The 21,917-nt window shown below is 42.6% G+C and overlaps 3 protein-coding genes across 4 annotated transcripts in view; 1 reads left to right on the top strand and 2 right to left on the bottom strand.

Moving 5' to 3' along the window:
* Positions 1 to 21,917, bottom strand: part of strc1 (stereocilin 1) — a 405,552-nt gene that overhangs the window by 322,134 nt on the left and 61,501 nt on the right. The gene's annotated exons all lie outside the window — the stretch shown is intronic.
* Positions 4,120 to 11,732, top strand: parp16 (poly (ADP-ribose) polymerase family, member 16). Of its 2 annotated transcripts, none has more exons than XM_015343363.2 (7): positions 4,120 to 4,205; positions 5,133 to 5,464; positions 6,940 to 7,077; positions 8,056 to 8,262; positions 8,739 to 8,910; positions 9,410 to 9,554; positions 10,523 to 11,732. In XM_015343363.2, exons 2-7 carry the CDS (start codon positions 5,276 to 5,278, stop codon positions 10,665 to 10,667), a joined length of 996 nt encoding a protein of 331 aa, XP_015198849.1. In that variant the 5' UTR covers positions 4,120 to 4,205; positions 5,133 to 5,275; the 3' UTR covers positions 10,668 to 11,732. The 2 variants fall into 2 exon arrangements, with proteins under 2 accessions (XP_015198849.1, XP_006628865.1); XM_006628802.3 differs by having other exon boundaries at positions 4,128 to 4,205; positions 5,269 to 5,464.
* LOC107076897 (cysteine-rich motor neuron 1 protein) lies at positions 17,691 to 21,586 on the bottom strand. Its single transcript, XM_015343095.2, is given in 5 exon segments — positions 17,691 to 18,075; positions 18,749 to 18,947; positions 19,240 to 19,336; positions 21,206 to 21,370; positions 21,373 to 21,586. Coding segments are annotated over 5 exon segments (699 nt in total). The 5' UTR covers positions 21,554 to 21,586; the 3' UTR covers positions 17,691 to 18,018.

Raw genomic sequence — 21,917 nt, 5'->3', positions numbered from 1 at the left:
ATTTCAGTTTTTGTCCAAAGAGAAACATATACTGTATAAACAGAATTGCAGAGGACCCAGCATGGGGCCTTGCGGAGCACCAAGAAGTAACCAACCCTACGATCTGAACCCTCACAGTGCCTTCTCTCTCAATCAAAACTCAAACACACATTGAAATCTACCTCTACCTCACATGTCAAGACGTTCACTCCCCATAATTTTCTATCCTTTATTTCATTCTGTTGATGTATGATTTTGCACATCTGATGTTGTTTTGCACATTTCCTGTAATCTGTTGTTGTTTTGCACATTGCCTGTTGTCTCTGTCTTTCTTTTCTTATCCATTTGATTTTTTTTGTACTGCTTACCGTCTGAAAGCTAGCTAAATACCATTTTGTTATACCATATACCTGTATGTAAGTATAATGACAATAAACTTGAACTTGAACATCAGAACTAAAAACAAAAAGAGAGATGTAAAATGTATGTGAAATGCCAAACAAACTCTCAAGCCAGGAAAGCACATGCATCATCTCCTGCGAGGAGATCATTAGCAAGTGCTACATAATTACCCAAGCCAGACTGGAAGGGTTTGAAAAATGTAGGTGCAGAGAGATTAATATTTAATATTTTGCAGCACATTCTAACATCCTCACGAGAAAATGAAAGTTAGATACGGACCAAAAGTATTCCAATGTCCTAACCCTAGTTTTGATCGAGCTGTTAAAAGTTTATTGCCTGCTGAAAGGAAGTGAAACACAACGTTTCGGCTGTGGAGTCTTCTTCAAGTGTGTGAAGCAGCATTTATACTGGCTGAATAAAAACTGGCACAAATACCACCAGCACCCACCTCCCATAGACTTCCCTGCTGGACTGTCCTCTTTTTGGAATGATCAGACATGGTCAACCTACTGTATGTTGTAGAGACATGAGGGGAGAATATTGGTCCGGGTGTTATCAGACTTAAAGAAAAGAGGTGAAGGTTGTTTCATAATGGTGATGGGGAGGCAATGAGATGGGTTATGTAGGCTTTAGCTGTCTAATTAATAGCGGAAACGGGTCTCTAGGATTATTTTGATTTATTTAGACGTGGTAGTTAAATTCATCTTGTGATAAATGTTAGTATAAGTCTTAAAATGTCCAGCATTGACTTGTTTTTTATTTTTTATTTTTGCGGTTTCGGGGAATCTCGGAGTTGTGTGTTTGTCGTGTGTTTTTTATTGCATGCTGATGTGTGGAGGTGGGAGGAAATGACTCCTGCAACTTGTCAACCTTGTTTCAGATGCAAGAGACTGGCAGGAAATTTGATATCTGGGAATAATTCCTACTTGGGAAACGCAATATTGGCTGTCAATGTATATTAATTCCACCAGCAGTTTTTGTTTTAGATATGGAACTTGGGTTTCGGCATAGACGGTCCATTCACCCATTTTTCGTCGAAGAGCATTAGAAGACACTGCCCCCCAACGGACAAAGGGGGCAAATGCATGTTATCTGTTATCCCCCACCGGTTCTTTCGTTATTTTTAGCGTTACAAAAAGTGACGCTTCTCGCGCTTCCTTGAATCGCACAGCTGAACTTTCACCCCGATGAAATGTTAGCCTTCTACAAAACGTCAGGCTCGATTTAGCTGGAAAGTTTACTCGAAAGGTAAAATGACATCGCGACTCGCCTCTTTGCGAGCTCCGTGTCCAGGAGACAGCACTTTAGTGCGAGGCTGCGCTCCCCTCAGCTGCTGCAGACCTCTGTTTCCACTGACGTGTCGCTTTGAAACGGATACAGCTCGGCCATCACCTCCGAGCTGTTTTCAAACAAAATGCTATTTTTCTTCATTATGAGGACGCTGTCGCCTTCTGCAACTGTCAGCTTCCTTCGGCTCCTCAATGCATTAGGAGAGCTGGAGAGAAAACACATTGTGCGGTAAAGGGATCGATTCCCAACCGGGGAGACTATCTGGGGGGAGTTTGCATGTTCCCTACCGTTTCATACGCGTTTTCTTCCAGTGATGCCGTTTCCTCCCACCTCCCAGTGACGTATAGGTTTGGCCAGACCTGTTGTGTTTTGAGGTCGGTGGCTGCGTCAGCATGCGTAGGCTGCAAAGGAACAAGTTAAAGGTTTATTCCATGCTGAAAAGAGAAGAAAGGAAACACAACGTTTCGGCTGTGGAGCCTTCTTCGGGTGTGAGCACCGGTCGTGTTTTTGCCCTTTCTCTTTGATGCCCTACGAGGGATTGGCTGCAAGAACACCCCGGGCTTCTGGGATAGTTGTCTTCTTACCAGGACAAGTGGGTTACAGATAATGTTATGGTATGTGTCGTCAGGATTAATGGCTTATGCCGTCAGAGGTCAAGTTGTGGTATGTTATACTGGGGATTTGTGTTCTGAAGATACTGTTCATTTAAGTACAGCGGGCAATCCCAGGTTCCAATGTCTTTCTCTCACCAAACCCTTGTATCTTCTTACTCTTGTCTTTCTTTCTCGCTTCACCTCTATTTTTTCCCGTATTAAAATGCGGTCCCGAAATGTCTCTAGATATTTTTTTATTCAGCAAAATAAGAAGAAAATGAAAATGTTGCACTTCATGGGAATTGCCCAAATCCCGTCTGGCTTCGATAGCTAACGGGTTTATCAGCGCGCCAGAGATAACACATCTGAAGACGACGCAGAAGACGCTCACGTCCTTGTCGGATTTGCGGCGCTCTGTTTGAACGCGTGTTGTAGCGGCCTGAAGTGTAAGTAAGGCCAACAGTTGGAGATGAAGGCGAAGAGTAATACATAACAATCGTCAGTGTGTCCCTGCAGGCTACAGACCAATGATAAATAATGTTCTGCATGCATGTGCAGCCGGTTATAAAGACTGCTGCCCTACTGTAATAGTGTTCTGCATGATGACTCACGCTGATGAATGCATCGTAATTCTAGTGTGAATTTGAAAAATGGCTTTGTTCTCCTGGGCTTATCCACCTCCAGAAATATAATAATAATAATAATAATAATAATAATAATAATAATAATAATAATAATAATAGGTTTATTCCATGCTGAAAAAAAGAAGAAAGAGAACACAACGTTTCGGCCATGGAGCCTTCTTCAGGTGTGGATAATAATATCCAGATAATAATAATAGCACTTTCTGGACACTCCACTCAAAGCGCTTTACAGGTAATGGGGATCCCCTCCAGCACCACCAATGTGCAGCCCCACCTGGATGATGCGACAGCAGCCATAGTGCGCCAGTACTCTCACCACACACCAGCTATCAGAGTGACGATGCCAATTCATTAATGGGGATTATTAGGACAATTTGGCCATGGCACCAGGGTAACACCTTTACTCATTTAAGGAAATGCCCTATTATTTTTAATGACCACAGAAAGTCAGGACCTAAGTTTTACTGTAGGTCTCATCCAAGGACACACTATCCTATACTATGGTATTAGGACCCACAGACAGAGCCCTCTACTGGTCCCACTAACACCTCTTCTAGCAGCAAACCTGCTGGAGGTCTGCATCTAGGTGCTGGCCAGGCTCACACTTGCTTAGCGCCAGTGGGCTGCCAGTAGGGAGTTACAGTGTGATATAGCTGCTGGCAAATTCCCCTGCTTCTACTTGGTTCCAGTAGAAATGAGCAAATAGTGTCTAATGGTATCACCTCCAAGGGCCATGAGACATTCTGAACTGGAAGATATTGGTCACCAGTAGAATACCAGCTGAACATTTTAACTGGAATTTCTAACAGGGAGATGCAACATGCACTCTTTTGTCTGTAGTAACCAACACTAGTAGTGGTATAATTAGCCATAGTATTCGTACGGAACTGATATTTGGCCATTGCAATGTAAAAAAGCAACTAAACCTGACATGTGAAAAGGGGGCTACAGGACATGCAAATCCTGAGAACAATTAAGGCCTTTTATCGGATTTATGAAAAGTACCTGGGGAATATTTATAATTTATATTTGTTTTGCTCGAAATACCGTAAAACACATCAACGCATCCATTATCTTACAGGCCCAGGAGTTACAGGACTTTCCATCTCTCTAACTCTTCAGTGTGTCTGGGGTGGTGGGGCGATGTGAGCAGGCGATAAGGTTTTGAACCGCCAGGTGGCAGTCTTTTTTATCTGTCTGTGTCACGTCAACACAGGCACCTCCTCGGGCAACCGGCTGTGGGTCTTGCTCGCAATGTGTTGTCCCGGATAGGTTGTGGCGTTTTGTTATGCTGCAGGTAGGTGTTAAGAAAGCAGATTTATTTATGGTAGGCTGTTTTGGAAGGAAGCACATAATATAAAATGTTTGGTGTTGTTTCCGTATTTGATTTTTATTTCTGCATGCGGTAATACACTTGCCGGTTAAGATTGAGCGCGTGCGAGAGAAAACAAAATCATCTTTCTCACTCATTTTTAAATAACTTGAGTATTATTTTCGTTGTAGTTCCCAACATACAGTTTAAAACCAATAAAAAAATAAGGACATACAGTCACTCTTTACGAACTTCTTTTAATCACGGAAGGCGTTGCTTTACAAATTACTTCTAGGTGTAATCGGTAGCTGCAGTACAAAATAACGAGGCCTTGGTAATATATCATTTTCAGTGAGTGAGCTAATTTAACAGCTGTTCTCAGTGGCTTGATTTCTTATTGGGCCAGGTCAGGGGCCATGAGCACGCAGTCGCCTTCAAAATGAAATAAGTTACTTTCACTCTGCAGACGCATCGCACCATGTGTTCAATAGACCTGTGTACTAATTTACTAGTCATTATTGGCCACCAGTTGATGTATCTCTCACGTTTTAGATATATATTTATGACTCCATGTGTGCTGTCATTCCTATTTTATACAAATTCGGAAAAAAAGGAGGTCAGGCAGGTATTTCAGGTGTACTGTTATTGGCATATGAGTGCATACACCTAACATACTAGACGCCATGAATAGTACATGTGTAGGATGACAGCACTTTTGATACTCATAAAGGAATAATGTATTTTTAAAGTGTCATCTTTATTTTAGACTTCTTTCCCCTGTTAAGTACAAAATTCAAACCCAGTTACTAGACAGTGGCTTTCCTTTGGGGAAAAGTGCAAGAAAGCAGAAATCGACTGGCGGCTTTTAGCTTTGTCGTCTGTGAGGCGTTCGCAAATGTTGATGCTCTGCAGGTGCAAAGCGTCCACTTAGCCCCGAGCCTAGCTGTGAAGCAGCCAGGGATTTCAAAACGTCCGCGGACCGGGGAGCCCTGCAGTTGACTGTGACGCCCGGCTCTCTGGTGCTTCGTTTTCCGGGGGGGCCTGGCAGCGTGGGGATGCAGCAGCCCGGCCAGTCTCCCGCTGTCAGAGAGGCGGTCCGAGCGAGCCTGCAGAGCGACCCCGTGGCTGCGGACCTCCGCTGCAGCCTCTTCGTCTCCGCGGCTCAGAGCTACAAGCGCGACTCGGTCCTCAGGCCTTTCCCACCCCGGTACGTCAGCGGAGAGAACAAAGACTTCGACGCGCTGGTGAGTGAAGGCTGCAGCCCAGCCTCTGTCGGGTTGTTCAGGATCGTTCTTGTAACACCATTGCCAGGTTCTTCAAACGGCCGAACTAGGCAGACGTAATGGCCCGTTTTCATCTGTGCATGACTTGCATAGACATGGTATGACTATACTGTGTTATAGTGAAACGCCAGTGAAATACTGGCGTTTCTCGAAAAGAGTAGGGATGTCTTGGCCAAATTTCCCATCAGCCTTTATCAATCATGGCCTCCTAACAATCCCCCTCTATGAACTGGCTTCATTACTCTGCTCTCCTCCCCACTGATCGCTGATGTGTGGTGAGCGTTCTGGCGCACTATGGCTGCCGTCGCATCATCCAGGTGGGGCTGCACATTGGTGGTGGTGGAGGGGAGTCCCCAGTACCTGTAAAGCGCTTTGAGTGGAGTGTCCAGAAAAGCGCTATATAAGTGTAAGCAATTATTATTATTATTATTATTATTATTATTATTATTATTATTATTATTACTGTAGTCCAGCGATTGGCTTAATAAGTTGAATGTGACTGGGAACTTTAAGGGTTTTATACCTCATTGTAAGCTGGTGGGAACTAAAACATCAAAACCTGATCTTTTTTGTTGTTGTTCTTGTTGACAGCATACTGTTTGGAAAGGGCTTTAGTAAATTCTACTCTGAATTTGTTCTCTTTTCATATTTTATAATCTCTTGCACTAATTTAGTACTCTAGATAATTTTTTTGCCCTCCTTCTTAATGTAGTAGCCAGTGGCTATATCGCCCTGCAACTGACAACTGGCAGCCCACTGAAGCTCAGCAGCTGTGAGCCTGGTCAGTACCTGGATGAGAGACCTCCTGGGAAAAAACTAAGGCTGCTGCTGGGAGAGGTGTTAGTGGGGCCAGTAAGGGGCGCTCACACCGCAGTCTGTGAGGGTCCTAATGCCCCTGAATAGTGACAGAGACACTATACTGTAAAAGGCGACGTCCTTCAGATGAGATATAAAACGAAGATTCCTGACTCTGTGGTCATTAAAAATCCCAGACCATTTCACAGAAATACCCCATTGTCCTGGACAAATTTCCCCCTGCTGTTTACTAATTATAGCCTCTTAATAATCCCCACCTATGACGTGGCTTCATCGCTCTGTTCTCCTCCCCACTGTGGCTCCATCCAGGTGGGGCTGCACACTGGTGGTGGTGGAGGGGAGTCCAGCGCTTTGTGTTGAGTGTCCAGAAAAGCACTGTGTAAGGGTTATTAGTTATAATGAGAAAACCTGCAGTAACCTTAGTAAAAGCTTTGGTTGACGGGCTTTGAAAAACATTTTTTGCAAGTCATGTTCCCACACTTCTGTCTCTTTCCTTGGACATTTTGTGGCACACCGGTGAATTGGACTGTGCCCCTGTATGTGACTGCCTGTAACGGTAGACATGACAGTCAACAGCCAGTCTGACAGCATGGCGATATACTCCTGTCGTTGTCCCACAGCTGGCAGACGTGAGTTCCATCCCGAGTGTCAGAGACGTGGCGCGTCTGGGACCAGGGGAAGGCGAGGCCCAGCTTGGCCTGGTCCACTGGGTTTTATCCTCCAAGAACTTCACTGTGAAGACGCTGCAGAGGGAAGAGGTAGGTTTGCTCCTCATTTTCGCTAAAACAAACATCAAGCGTAAACTGTATTAAACCGCTGTTCGGGAAAAAAAACCCCGGTTATTTTACAAAAACTGTACTCGAAAACGACTCCATAATGGCACACCACTAATCTGGAAATTCAAAGTTGATGATTGCAAAGTGACCCATGCGTTTGAGACATACACTACACAGATCTCATCAGTGACTCATAAGCTTCAGGAGAATACATATGAATGATCTTGGATATTTTATGTCGAGTCCTCACCAAGACAGTGGGCAAGCTAACAGGATACTTGGGATATAGAATATAAAATTGAAATCAAGGTAAAAATTATGCTCATATTTTATCATGCTGTAGTAAGACCTTGTTCTATGATTAGATTAGATTGTTGATCTATGTTGTTCACCACTCCACCAGAAGAATGCTGGAACATTACGATTAATATAGATTTGTCACCTACAGGCAGGTTAAAGGAATGATATTTCTTCAGTGCAGACCAGTTTATGTGATATGTGAGCTTCTAAGGAATATATATAGGGACTGTTTTACATTTGCTAGCAAAACAAGGGCACAGGGTCATAACCAAAAGTAAAAGGGGAATGCCTTCAAAATAGAAAATAGAAAGCCATTCTTTGCACTGAGGGATCTGGCTGTCGAGAACAAACTTCGCAGACACATGGAGGCCAGAACTCAGGGCTCCATCAAGAAAGTGGCTTAATGAAAGTTTAGATTCAACAGCAAAGATGCGCGGAATAGGCTCTTCACATGCGGTGTCCTTCCAGTGTTCTACTGTTTATCTTCAAGGTCCTTTTTTTTTTTTAGTTTGGCTGCTAAATGCATAATCCTGTCGAGGGTGAGCATAAAGAATCACTTGACCTTGGGCACCTCTGAAGGATAAATGTTCTTTTCGTCCGTCGAGTCTTGCTTCACTGTTCTCTTTCTCTCTGCGGCTCTCCCTGCTGCGGTACCCGCAGTTCGTGAGAATCCAGGAACTGGCGGAGCCCGAAGGACGGTGCGTTCCTGCCCCAGACTTCCTGTTTGAGCTGCAGTACTGTGACCAAGTGAACGCCAGGTTCCAGGAGACCAGAGGAGACCGGGACCTCATCTACGCGTTTCACGGGAGCCGCCTGGAAAATTTCCACTCCATCCTCCACAACGGTTTACACTGTCACCTGAACAAGGCGCGTGTTGAATTTCTTCGCTTCATGCGTTTGGGCAAAGTATTTTAAACTTTTTGATGTTTTGTGATCTGGAGTCCATAATGCATTGTTAGTGAGTTATATTTCTGTGATAGTCACACGGGGCATTCAGTTAACTGTTGAGCAATATTCAGGAATATCAGTTTCCACTTCTAGGATTGCTCCTATGAATGCTAGGATTACCCAGCATCTTGAACGTTTCTCTGCTTATGTTTGCTGTTCATTTTCCGCTGCAGTTTCTTGAGATTTTCAAGGCTACAGTTTCATACTGTCAGAGTTGTACATTTAGTTTGGCAGCCTCCGACAGGCTCTCTCATACTCTCTTGTCTAAACCTAAGGCATAAGTCTCAACCACTATACACAAGAAGGAGCTGGGTGGGGGTGAACGGTGCTGAAAGGTACAGCCTGCCTCTGTGAACTTCAGGGGTATTAATGGGACCGATGGTTGCCCTTTGCAGACCTCGCTGTTTGGTGAAGGCACTTACCTCACCAGTGACCTCAGCTTGGCCCTGCTCTACAGCCCCCATGGCAACGGCTGGCACGAGAGTCTCCTGGGACCCGTGCTGAGCTGCATCGCCGTGTGTGAGATCATCGACCACCCCGATGTCAAGTGTCAGGTGAAGAAGAAAGGTAAAGCGAGGTCTGGGTCTCTCCCTAGAGAGGCTTTGTGGAGCAGGGGCCTTAGTACCATGTGCCGTTCATCGTGCTGCCTTTTCTTCCATGTCATGTTCCTTCTGCTCACCTTGTTGCCAGCAGACATTTTTCCCGATGTGAGTTGTGAATGCAGGTTGTGAGTGGTGTCAAATTTGTGATTGTTTTGGTTCGGCTTTGTGCAATCTGTTCGTTTCTTTGGGCCATTTTCAAGCAGAGCCATGGCGTGACAGTGCCATCTGGTGGCGAATGAAAACCCCCATGCTCCGAAGGATATTCACAATTTCTCATTTTTTCTTCAGGTGCCATGTTTCAAATAAATAAGGTGTCTTTAATGAGAACAGTTGTGTGGTGTCTTGCATGAAGGCAGGCTGTGATCTCTGTAGTTTGCTGTAGTGCTTGAACAGGTGTCCACATTGATTAGCACAGAAGGGGGAGTTTCCAGCCCCGAGACTGAGACTGCCTGTGGTTTTGTCAGACTCGGAGAGAATCGACAGGCGTCGGGCCCGGGTGAGGAACAGCGAGGGCGGAGATGTGCCTCAGAAGTATTTTGTGGTGACCAATAACCAGCTGTTGAGGGTGAAGTACCTGCTGGTCTACTCGGAGAAACAGCACCGGAGGAGGTGAGTGTCTGTACTGGACACTGTGGGCAGTGCTTACCAAAGGACAGGTTTTAGACTGAGCATGTCCTGATTTATTTCTGTGCATACTCGTCCCTCCTTGAGTTATCACAGTAATCATATATCCCTTATTGAGTCTTATTGCAGTGTGTCACTATTTTCTGGCCCGTTAGCTCTTTGCAACAGTAATTTCACTTTAATTTGCTTATTAAGTAGGTCTCCAACCCCAAGCCTCGATCCAAGTTATTTTATAGGTCACCATAAATCGCCTGGTATCTGAAGAAAGAACGCTAAGCATTTGTTTGGTTTAGAAAGCAACGTTTCAATGAAGCGACTGCTAATCCTTGAGGCATGAAGGATATTCTGATTTTTGTTCGTTGATTTTTGATCTCCGCATTACTTAATTGAGCGGTTCAATTGATCATAGTTAAATTGTTGTGGGCCTTTAGAAACTGATGATTTAAAGGCCACCTGTAATGCCTGCTGGACTGGAGCTCTCCAGAATAGGGGCTGGTGATCTTTGGTTTCAACAGAATGCTTAGTCGTATGGGTTTGCTAAGCATTCTGAAGAAGAGCTGTTTTGAAGTAAGAAAGTAGCAAAACAAGACAGGTGATACCTAGCCACACCATAAAAAGTCTGTGCCAAGGATTGTTCCTAGTAGATTGTATAGTCACTGTCCCGCTAACAGTATGTCTGGTGATGCACATGTGCAGAGCCCTTCCATGTTGACATAAATATCACTGGCATTGAAATACATAAAAGAGCTGCAGCAGGACACCAGGTTTGAAGTGTCCTGCTGCAGTGAGTAGATACAAGTACATTGGTCTTGTGCGTCATGTGAAGGCTTGACACAGAAAGTTGTTAATTATTCCCATGGGCAGCTGTGGGAAAATATTTTTGTGTGGGGTGGGGGATTCTCATTCTAACATGCCAAGGCTTTGTTTAACTCTGTGTTTTTGTATGATTCCAGGCACACAAGGCAAGTATCATGGCTGGCCAGGCACCACTTTGCTATCACGATGTGTCTGTATTTGTTGTTGCTGATAGTCATCGGCGTGTTTAATTCACCAGCATTCCAGTCTTTTTGGAACAGACTTTTCAACGAAAGAAAATGAGAAGCACTTTCGTACATCAGCAACTCTTATGAGTGCCTTAATACATCGGAACCAAGACAATCTTGTTGGGAGCTGTAGTACCATAGTCTGCTTCATAAGCCTTGTTCCACATGCTGTTTTGTTATTATTGTTTGCACAACAAATAGTTTTTTTTTTAATGTTCTAACTCTCCTGCTTTCTCCCTCATGATGAGAGAGTTGTTTTTTTCCTTGCTGCTAGACAGATGTCCTGTAATTTGTTTTTATTTTAGTTCTGTTTTTGGATTGTACCTTTCTCAGTTCAAGCCTTAAAACAAGTAATTGACTAAATGGGTCAGAATATCACAGGCAACAACACTTGGCATGCTTTTAAACAGGCAAAAGTAAAGTTTTTGCATAGTTGTTGCTTGCATATAGTGGTCCCCAAAGCGTCTAAAGATGGTCCTCCAGCATCACAATAGATGTATAACTAGGATTCTATATCAGGAAGTCTCTTTTACTGCGGGAAGACCGTTCGCAGTCAATGTGGGTCCATATTGCACTATCACTGGCGGAGAGCTGTGGTGTGCCAGTCTAGAAAATGCTGGGTTTTCATGACACGGGACGTGTACATTGTATTTGTAATCGTAGCATTCCAAAACTTGCCAAAGTGTACCCTGGTAGTTAGAACAAACAAGGCTTTGGTGATGTATTTGGTGAGTTTTTGTTCAGTTTGTACTGGTCTGCACTGTGATGGTTTTTGTTTCCTGGCTCCAGAAGAATGTGCTTGGTGTTCAAAGCCATGCTGCACATGAAGCCTTACTGCATTTCCTGTTGTCATGTTCTCTAGTTTTGCCTTATGTATAGTCAGAGGATGAGATGAATACAACATAATTACTTCTGATGAATGTGGGACTTTTAACATGGGTTTTTAAATCTAAAAACCTGCTATGATCTGTACTTGATTTGTGTTTTTTATACTTTAGAAAATGCATAGTACAAGCAGCCATGTTTTCTTTACTATTTAAAGAAGTTTTGTTGGGAGGAGCATTATGTTTGGATAACGTGTTATTCCCTGTCATACTTTTGATAAAGTAAATATTTGTTACCAGTGTGATATTTTTGTGTTTTTTACATTACAGTTCTAGGCCTTGAAACCATATTTGATTTTTCTGCATTTGATACTTAAACGTGGTCATAAAAAAAATATTTTCTAGTCATACTGTTATTTCTGCTGGTGCATTAATTTCTTTTGAGATCTGGGTAAAAAACACTTTGTTTGAACAAGCTTTATTCCAAGAGCAGGGAACGCAAAGCTGTATTTTACACAATGCAGAGATTGCGCACAAAATAATCCAGCCTGTATCCTCAATTTTTAAAATTAATTCCGGGAGCCAGTTCGGCAGAATGATTTTACTTTTCCATGTGAAATATGTTATGTATCCCTTTATTGTGCAAAAATAAAGGATACGGCTTGTATGTCTTCATGAAGTCTTTCCAAGTATCTGAAACTCCATCCCTCCATCCGTTTTCTAAACGCTTATTCCAATTCAGGTCACACATAGACACATGCACACTCACACCAGGTCCAGTTTTCCCGGAAGCCAGTTTACTTTCCAGAATGTTTTTGCACTGTAGGAGGAAAACCCTGGAGAAAACCCACATGGATACAGGGAGAACATACAAATACCACAAATTCAGCAGCCCGGGTCCACAGTTAAACCCAGGGCCTCGACACTGCCACACCTGAAATGGACAGGAGCCCATCCAGAGTGTATCCTCCCTTAGGCTGGTTGCTTGTCGGAGGAGACTGGCTCACCTTCGACCCTGCTGTGGATGAAGCGGTTAGAAAATGGGTGGATGTAAGTTCTTCAGCAGAGCTATACAATGAAGGCAGGAAAAAAGTGCATATAAGTGCAGGATCCTGGAAATACAGGGCCTAGATAATTTATAATCATATTTTAAAATAGGAACAAGTAAAGGTTTATTCCATGCAGAAAACAAACAAAATTTCGACTGTGGAGCCTTCTTCAACGGGTGTCACAGGTTCTTTTGCAGCCTGTGCATGCTGATGCAGCTACATTCTTTAACTATATTTTAAAATATATAATCATAAACCTGTTTGTCATGTTCCTCTTTTCGCTCTGTAGCTTCAATGCTGTGGGGCTGTGTATTTGTGACCCATAGAGGTAAAAATAATTGTTTTCCTATAAAGATTGCTTAGTGATATTTGAGCCTTACTTATGATAGAATTCCATCAATGCAGGAGAGCAAGACTGCCATGAATGGGCTAAAACATACTATTGACCTGGACGTGGAGGAAGCCAGCAACAAGGATTCACAGCTCTAGTCTGGAGATCCTTCTACCTCTGCTTTTAAGGCCCTCATTGAGCTCACCTTTGGTTTAGCTGGACCAATTCAATAGCCATTGACTTAAAGAGACCTAGAAAGCTTGCACCCATGGTTGTGAATAATGCATTAGGAAAACTTGATCAAAAGGTCCAGTTTTTCCAAAAGGTGTGCTGAACAGCAGACTCGAGAACAATCTCATACATGGGAAATGAAACAAGTTGTACAGGTGTTGAAGCTCAGAGGGTAAGGTTTTAAATAGCAGTCGTACCATTTCCTTCTTAAATAAAGCCTATCCTCACAAAATCAGCATATTACTTCCATTTCTGTTTATGTTGGCATATAGTATTCTGTAGTTGTGAGGCTTTGTTGGAACCTGGTAGAATAGTTCTGATGTCTTTTGACAGCATTTATTTTCGTTGGAAATGTTTTTGGGCAACTGTTACAAAACAACTGCTACGAAAAAGCAAGCATGATTTTCTGGGTAAAGGGGTTATTTGCTGTTTATATGCATGTCCTTGTTACTTCTAGTGTTTGTGCAAAAAAATCTCTGATGATAGTATGTTCTTCTCAGCGAATGGAGAAATGGTTTTGGAACAATAAGGGCTTCTGTACACCTTTTATTACCTGGTTCAGTTTCGTATAACGTTTACTAAATCTTTGTGAGAGGGTGCCCATTTGACTGGCTATAAATGACATTTTACAATGGGACTCTATAAAATAAAGAATCTCTCACAGCATTTCCATCTTGGTGGATATGAAACGATGCTTTGTTATTCTGCTGGATGGCCTTGCTCCTCATAGGTTTTTTTGAACATAGGCCAAAAGTAATTCACAGCTAATTATTACTGATGTGCGGCACACTTAATATTGCGACACAGCTTATTTTAATAACTGAGGCACAGAAATGGGAGTCTGTTCTTGTAAGATAAGTGGATGATCATAAAAAGCTGTGGTCGTCTTGGTTGTACAAACATCGCAATCTGTTTGGGCGACTTGTGTTATATATTATTGTATGTTATATGCGAGTCTTTGCATTCAGTGCGTTTCTGTGAGGTTTGTGTTTCAGGTCAAAAATGTTATTGATTTAATTTGTGCACTCTCAGGGATTTGGTGTTTATGGCTGGTGACAGACCTGGGACTGTGGTTATCTGATTCCTTTAATCATTAAGAATCACTGTGGCTTATTGTAATTACAACAATGGATTCTTTGTAGTAGTCTGTTGTAGCGTGTCCTGTGTCTGTTACTCTTTCGATTCTGTCCCACAGGGTTATTAGGTGTTGAAAGACACTTAAGGTTTTCGCTGCTGTCATTTGTTGAGATGAGCAGTGCTGCATGGTGTGGTGAAATTGGAGTAAAGCAGGACTCTACCATACTGGGGTCTATATGAGTATATATACTCTATGGTGAGTGGACTGACTTTCTAATCAGTGAGAGCTCTTGCCTCACCCATGGTTCAGTGAAAATGGCAGACTTTGTCTTTCTGTGTCAGCCACAGCTGTCCTCCCACTCCAGATGTTTTCTTCACGTTAGAGTCCGGTTCCGTTTCTACCATGTGCTGTTAAAATGCCTGAAATCTGGGGTGCTCTAAACCTCATCCAGCGTCTCCCATGGAACCCTCTGTGTGCTGGTCTGTGCTGCTTTGTGAAATGTAAAATGGGGATCTTGTAAAGAACATGCATGAGACTTGGGAAGCATGGGAACAGGCACAGTCCCCTGTAGGAAGGTTTTCCAAACAGCCACAGAAAGTCTTTAGTTCTCAGATGGGTGTTATTAAAATCCAGTTTGATACCTCTGAGCATTTTCAAGATCAAACTATGAAAGCACTGTTTTTTTTTAATTCTGTTTCCCACAACAGTGTCTCCAAAGCTTTGTTTTTATATTTAGATGTGTGCATACGAGAATATTGCACTCTGACATACAAGGTTGATTAGATCCCATATGCATGGAAAATTCTCAACAAGCAGCAGTTGACACATGGTTTCTCTAATCCCTGAAATAAGTGTTAATAACTATTGCATTATGGTAATAACTGTCAAGAAACATTTCTTATTCTGAAATGGGTGTCTGAATGATTTTCCCGTATAATAATATTAACCCAATTACAGTAAAGTATAGGGTTAATATTAACCCCATGACAGTACACAGTGGTAAATGTTTTTTTCACACACATTTTGCTTGTGAGAAATAAGTCTTAATAGAGCAGGGAAGCCACTGTTTCAGGCTCTGCTGATTTATTTTTATTGAAACGAAGCAGGAATAGAGATGATTTAGTTAAATGTCGGCCGTCACACACATTAGTGGGTATTGATTTCTAACCTGCAAGGGCAAGTTGTCTGTGCCACAGAATGAGAATGTGTAGTATGAACAGTTGCTAGATGCATTTTGAAACATGGGGAAATAAACACATAGTCTCTTTATTGATCATGACATGATCTGAAACAGAATGGAAGAATAGTTTTTGATCTGAAACGGAAAGTATTACATTACTAATTAAGGGAAGATCATTCTGTCAACTGAAGCAGGATAGTATGTAGTTAATATTAACTGGAATGAATCTATCTTTAATTCATTTATAAAAAGCACAGTTGCCTGAACTCTATAAGGCAGCCATACTTTACTCTGGTGATAATTGATAGGTACTGTAATGAAGATACTTTCTTAAATGTTACTTTAGTGTTCACCGATTAGCAGAAGAGTTTATTTATACAGACATTAATATGAAGATTTCAGCAACGCATTCAGTTAGAGGTACAGTAAACATTCATTCTGTAACTCTATTCACGTATAAACATTTCATTGTGGTCTGTCTAAATCTTGTTTGTGCTGCAAAAGAAGAAAGAGCAATTGTCTGTTGTTTGCAGATTCACTAAAGAAAAATTTCTTTTATTCCTCTGCTCTTCATTAGGGATCATAAGGTTAAAGCTGTCCATGCTTTCAGAAGGAGAACCACCCAGTAGCTTAAATTATGAAGCCACTGTCCTGGAAAATATGGTGCACAGTGGTGTAGTGGTCAGCATTTCTGCTTTACAGCACAGGGGCCCCGGGTTCCGGTCCTGGGGTGCTATCTGTGTGGAGTTTGTATGACCTCCCTGTGTTCGCGGGTGCTGTAGTTTCCTCCCGCACTCCAGACACATACTTGTAGGATAATTAGCTTCTGTAAAAAATAGCCCTGGTGCAAGTGTGTGTGCGCCCTGCGATGCACTGGCGTCCCCTCCAGGGGGTACCCCGCCTTACACCTATTGCTTGCCAGTATAGGCTCTGGTCCCCCGCGACCCTAAATTGGATGGAGCAGTTAGAAAATGGATGGATGTCTCGGAAAGCAATAATAAAGGCTGATCATCTCTTATCATGACAGCTCTCTTTGTCCCGGGGGACTGAGTTCTGCAGCAGAAAGGGGCTGTTTACAATATAACACTTCAGACTCACTCCACAGATGCCACAAGGCTCTGGTTTACACGAAGGCCTCGGAAATAAATTGTGTCTTTACACAGGGGGAAGATGTCCTAAGATGAATGGTGTGTTATGAATGGCACCACTTATAATCTGGAAACAATTCTGCACATTGTTTTTATTACACTGTGTCATGTCTGAGGAAGACAGTGACATAGTGTTGATGTTTTTCCACCCATAGACTCCTTGGTCATATTGCATGTAGCTCCAGACCTGTCTGTGCCTCCAGGAATGTGGAATCATGTGGAATGTTTCTTTCTGTTCCTGTTCTGAAGAAGATAAAGCCTGGAATCATTGTTGAGGCAAAGAAAATCTGTTGCAGTGAAAAAGATGCAGGTGTTCCAGATGGTATCTCCTGCAGGATCTCTCTTTAGCCAGAAAGAAATCCAAACTGTTTTAGCTTCTGTGCCTATCTTTCATTGAAGGCAAGACCTTATAGTGAATGACACTTCTTTGAAAGGGTTCAGTGATTAAGTTTTCGTGTTTCACAAAATCCAATTCATTTTCTTATGTACATAAATTAAAGGGGACTTTTAACAAAACTGACCATTGTTTTCCAGGCCAAGGACATGTAATTTATGTGCTGGCAGTTCTGCAGTTACAGGATCATAAAGCTTTGTAGCTGTTATACAGTAACCAGTTGTGATGTCTAGTGCTGTCCTTGGGGAGTGTAGTGTCTGAATCACTAAATGAGCTGACACTGGTGGGCAGGCCCCAGCCTCTCTTTCTCTTTTGACATCTCCTTTGTGAACTTAATCTGCAGGATCAGGAGTGTGTGATTAAAGACTTAATTAGAACACGTCAGGCTGCTATGTTAGCTGCCTGAATCAGTTGAGAACATGTCATTTTAATTGTTCTTATAGAAACCCATGTCCCAGTCTGTTTAAAACTGTGACCTTGTCATGTGCTTTTTTGTGGTTTTAAATCTGGTCTGCACTTAAGACTTTTCCATTGCCTAACCTTATTTATTACAGAATGAGCTTGAGTCTAGAAAATGAGCAATTTTGTAGAGCCCTGTGTCGTGCCATCCATTGAATCATGTGAGAAATATCTGCAATAATTTCTGCAGCAGTGGGAAGTATCCCAAAGCACGACACAGAAACTACATCTGCCACCAGGCTGGAATTTCCCAAACACATGGGTACTATTGGATCCAGGATTGGAGTAGAACACCTGGATGCTATTGGAAAACATGCACAGGGTGTGAGAACAAAGAAGTTTGTTTTTTGCAAATACTTCCAAATGTGAAACCATATTCATGAATTAAGGCAATCTGGCACATTGTGCAATCTTTATTTATCACATGTACTACTATAATTACAATATTTGACATAGCAAAGCCCATAGTTTTCCATTTTTACTTTCACCATTATACTTCCATTCAAACAATTAATGGACCTACCTATACAACAACATTTACATTTAACTATTTAAATTTAAATAGGGAAAGTAGACCTTAGCAGAATCATTTGAAGTTGATTTCAGTTTTTCTTAATTGTTCTTGTTTGCTGAAGCATGCTACATTTCTGGCTGAACTGGGTTCTCATGATGAGGGCTGGTTTTCTCTGAAGAGTGGAATTATTCTAGTTTTTCAGGCTGTGCTGGAACAGCTAGGGACCAGGCAAACAAAAAAGCCCTCTGCATTAGTCTGTGAAAGAAAGAAAAGACAGTGTGATTGTGCTGCATTAAGATCGCTGCATTTGAATGCCCAGCAGAAAAATTTGATTGGTTTAATACACAAGTGGACAATGAAATACAAGATCAAAAATAAAACTGTTTTTACAGTGGAATGGTACTGCTGCTAGGGAGGAAAAATACTTAGCTAAAAGCTCTAAGAAACAACAATTGAAAATTAAACTGTTCAGTCCCTCAGTGTAGCATCTTTCAAGAAAAAGGTTTGTGCTGCATCAGAATCACCCATTTTTATTTAAAAACCTAAATGAATCTACAGAGATTTCTCTTTCTTTATAACAAGAAACAGGACAGGCATCTTCTCCATTCAGAAGACCTTCAGAGCCGAGATGTAAAGTCCTGGGGCTGGAGGGCTGGTCAGTGTGTCTGCAGGTGGTTCAGGTTTCTTCAAAGCAGCAGCATCTGAACAGCCCAGCGAATCTAGTGAATTTGGTTTGAGTTGATGTGAAGAGCTGAGCTGGAATGAAAGCCTGCAGACACACCAGCTCTCCAGGACCAGGACTGGACACCCCTGCTTTAGGAGAAGGCTCATCTGACCAGCAGGCGACTCCAGAGCCACCTGCCTGATTAGGCCGCGTGAACCAGACAGTTTGCGCTCGGTGCTGCCCCCCCCCGCGGCCGGCACTCACCTGTAGGCCCTGGTGGCAGGCGGGCTCCTGGCTCTGGCCGAACCCGCGGTGCACGCACCTCCCGAAGCGGCGCAGGCAGGGCAGGTCGGAGGAGGAGGGGCAGGCCTCGTGGCACCGCGGCTGCTGGATGACGAAGCAGCTGCTGCAGGAGGTGTGCTGGCACCGTCCCTGGCAGTCCCTGCTCTCCAGCACCACAGCCCTGCAGCCACAGACTGAGACGTGAGGCGCTCGGCCTTCGGCTCGTCACCCTTTAATGACGGACACCTACAGGAAGTCTGAGCGCAGCCGGAGCGCCGCAGCAGCTTTAACACCAAGAGCTCCAGAGGTGCAAAAATAGGCACAATTTTTAAACTCCGTAATTGTTCTCACATGGGACTTGAGTCGGTCAGTAAATGCTTTCATTAATCAGCATTGTGGAAGTGAAGGACTTGGTGTGTGACCGGAGAAAGATGCTGGAGGTTTTGAAGGAGTGGGAGATGCTGATCACCTACCTGGCTGAACATATTTCAGACGGGTTGTCTCTGCAGAATTCCCAGGTGCATTGCGGTCGGCAGACCTCCTCCTTCTCCTCCTCCCCCATCTGTAGCACTGTAATCCACAGCAAGACATGTCACCGCTGATCCTTTCTACACTACTGTTGTGGACCAATCTGCTTTTAATTTAAAAATATAATCTGAGGTTTTAAAAAGCCAACAAATGAGTACTATAACGAATAGCATGTGAAGTATGTTTTAATGCCTCTTGGTACAGGTTTCTAAAAAGCTATTGCAAAAACTGTTTTTACACTTGGAACATTTCTTACTTTACGTGCTCTACAGCTCTGCCGTTTTTGCTTAAATTTCTGGGTCTTAAGTAAGAAACGTTCCAAGGCCTTCCTTCTTCAGAGTATTAAACCTATTTACCGTTGGTTTTGTAGTTCAATCTAGTGTTACACTGTTGCAGCCTGGATGTTCTCTACCTCACAGTATGGAAAATAGTAAATGAAAAAGTGATACTTGAATATGATTAATGTCAGCCACGTCCTCTATGTGGGCTTCTATGTGGATTATCACACCTCCTCAGGACTGTCACCTTATGAAAAAAATACTGTACGACCACGGGAATTTCACACTCTTCCAGAGAATAACGTTTTCCAAATCCCGTTCATATAATCCTCCGAGGCAATTGAATTATTAACTGTACAGATGCAATTAAGATAAGTCAGGCACTTTAGTGAAGTTCCGATGAGATTGGAGCAGTGATTATTGTTTTACTGGCACGACAGACTGCTTTCAAGTTGAAGGAAGCCTTGACTTGGTTAACCTTTTTCACGGCTTGTATATCAAAGCAGGTCTTACTGACAATAGGTCTAGCAAGTTAATAGAAAAAAGAAAAAAAAACAACATAACAAAACAGTGTAAAATTTGTATGCATATCTTTAAAGGCCAGTACCTGTACATCATTTCTTACAACCGTTGACAATATCAGAGCAGTCCTTTTCCCAAGAAAACCATAATACTGGCAATGGCACAAGCCACTTTAATTCATAGCAGCCCTGGGACTTCCTGCTGTAATTTTACAACAAGCACTGACAAGACCTTTCACTGCAGAGGTTTACAGCTTGCATAGGCCATTAGAATGTGATTTGCAATGCAGAGGTAGGTAACAGTTGCAAAAGAACATTTAGATTAAGATGCTTTAATCTTTTAACAGAGAAATGGCTTTTAAAGTCCCTTTGGTCATCACTCTTGGTAATTAACATTGATTAAACTAGAATTGCTGGCCTTCATCAAAAACGTATGATTGTTTATTACACGAAAACATCACATGCATTCACACTCGAGCATTTAAACATAAATTGAAAACTGTTGCTACTCAAGCTTTAGTTGTGGATTCTAAAATTAGCTGATTCTTTGCACATCAAACAAAGATCCTATATGATTAGTGTTTGAATTTTCTTCTCATTTCTTGATCACCTCAGCATATTAATTATGACATTTAATGGCAATTACTGTCCTTTTATTGTGAGCAAGTGTGATTATGACAGTCAAGAAAAGTGAGGGGATATTATAACATTATAACATTTGTATAAAAGACATTGGGCATCTTTTTTAATAATGTTACCAATGTTACAAAAGCATTTATAACTCTTTAGCTTTTTTGTCCAGTTTCTTATAAAGAGAAAAAAGGGTGTTAAATTGCATTTTATGAATACTATCCATTGTTTTGTGACTTAGTTTTTACTCTAGAAAAATCTTTAGAGTTTAAACTTGCATCGTCTCTGCTGAGGTTTGGAAGGTTCAGGAAATGAGAAACTGAAGTTTTCAAAGTCTGAAAAAGTTAGCTACTGTATAGGTTATTAGCATGTAGAAAAAAGTGAAGCCCATTCTACTTTAGAGATTACACTAAGTGCGTTTGGAAATCCTGTTTGTTGGCACATTGTCATTGTGTGATTAGTTATTCAGACAGTGGGCTTACCCTCTGTACAGATTCCCTTCAGCTCCCCGGTGGACTCCTGCTCTCGGAGATCCTGGTAGACACAGCTCAGTCCCTCATCACACTTGCCCAGGTAGTCCCACTTTCCTCCACAGCTCTCCCCAGCAATCCGGGCACAGACTGGGCAGCACCCGCAGATACCAGTGTGATCCCCCCTTTGCACTGCAGTTTCAGGGCCCTTTTTGGGGTACAGTGAATCCGCTCGCACTCGGGGCAGTGGAGAGCCTGCAATGTCACCCCTTCCCTGGGGCCCTGGGCCCCTGACAGCTCCAGGATCCAGACAGCCAGCGCCAGCACCAGGGGTACCTTAAACCCGCTACATGGCATCATTGCTGCGGTCTTATTAATGTCTTTGAAACAAGTCCAGTCTGCTGGTTTTATACAGCACGCTGGGCTTATATGGTCAACAAGCCCTCTGCTTTATTGGCCTTGTAGCCAATGGACTTAAACAAAACAGCAACGCAGGGTTTACTGCAAGCACAGCCCATGGCTGTTGTTGATTACTGGTTAACGTTATCTTTACAATCTCTGTTTTTTCCATGTATTCCTTCTTTTGAACAATTTTAGATAAGTTCTTATAATATTGAAAGACTAAGCCTTTTGTGATTTGAGTCACGTGATGCAGAAGGGGGCAATTTAGTCTATCAGATCCAAAGATAATACTGTTTCTGGCAAGGACAAGATGAGGTCATTG

The sequence above is a fragment of the Lepisosteus oculatus genome, chromosome 5 (assembly GCF_040954835.1).
Source record: "Lepisosteus oculatus isolate fLepOcu1 chromosome 5, fLepOcu1.hap2, whole genome shotgun sequence".
Classification (NCBI taxonomy): domain Eukaryota; kingdom Metazoa; phylum Chordata; class Actinopteri; order Semionotiformes; family Lepisosteidae; genus Lepisosteus; species Lepisosteus oculatus.
The sequence above is the reverse complement of the archived record's forward strand: the minus strand, read 5'-3'. Positions and strand labels throughout refer to the sequence as shown.

Coding starts and splice junctions, on each gene's coding strand:
- parp16 (XM_015343363.2), top strand. CDS start 5,276: ATGCAGCAGCCCGGCCAGTCTCCCGCTGTCAGAGAGGCGGTCCGAGCG. Junction 7,078..8,055: donor AGACGCTGCAGAGGGAAGAG/GTAGGTTTGCTC, acceptor CGGTACCCGCAG/TTCGTGAGAATCCAGGAACT. Junction 9,555..10,522: donor GAGAAACAGCACCGGAGGAG/GTGAGTGTCTGT, acceptor GTATGATTCCAG/GCACACAAGGCAAGTATCAT.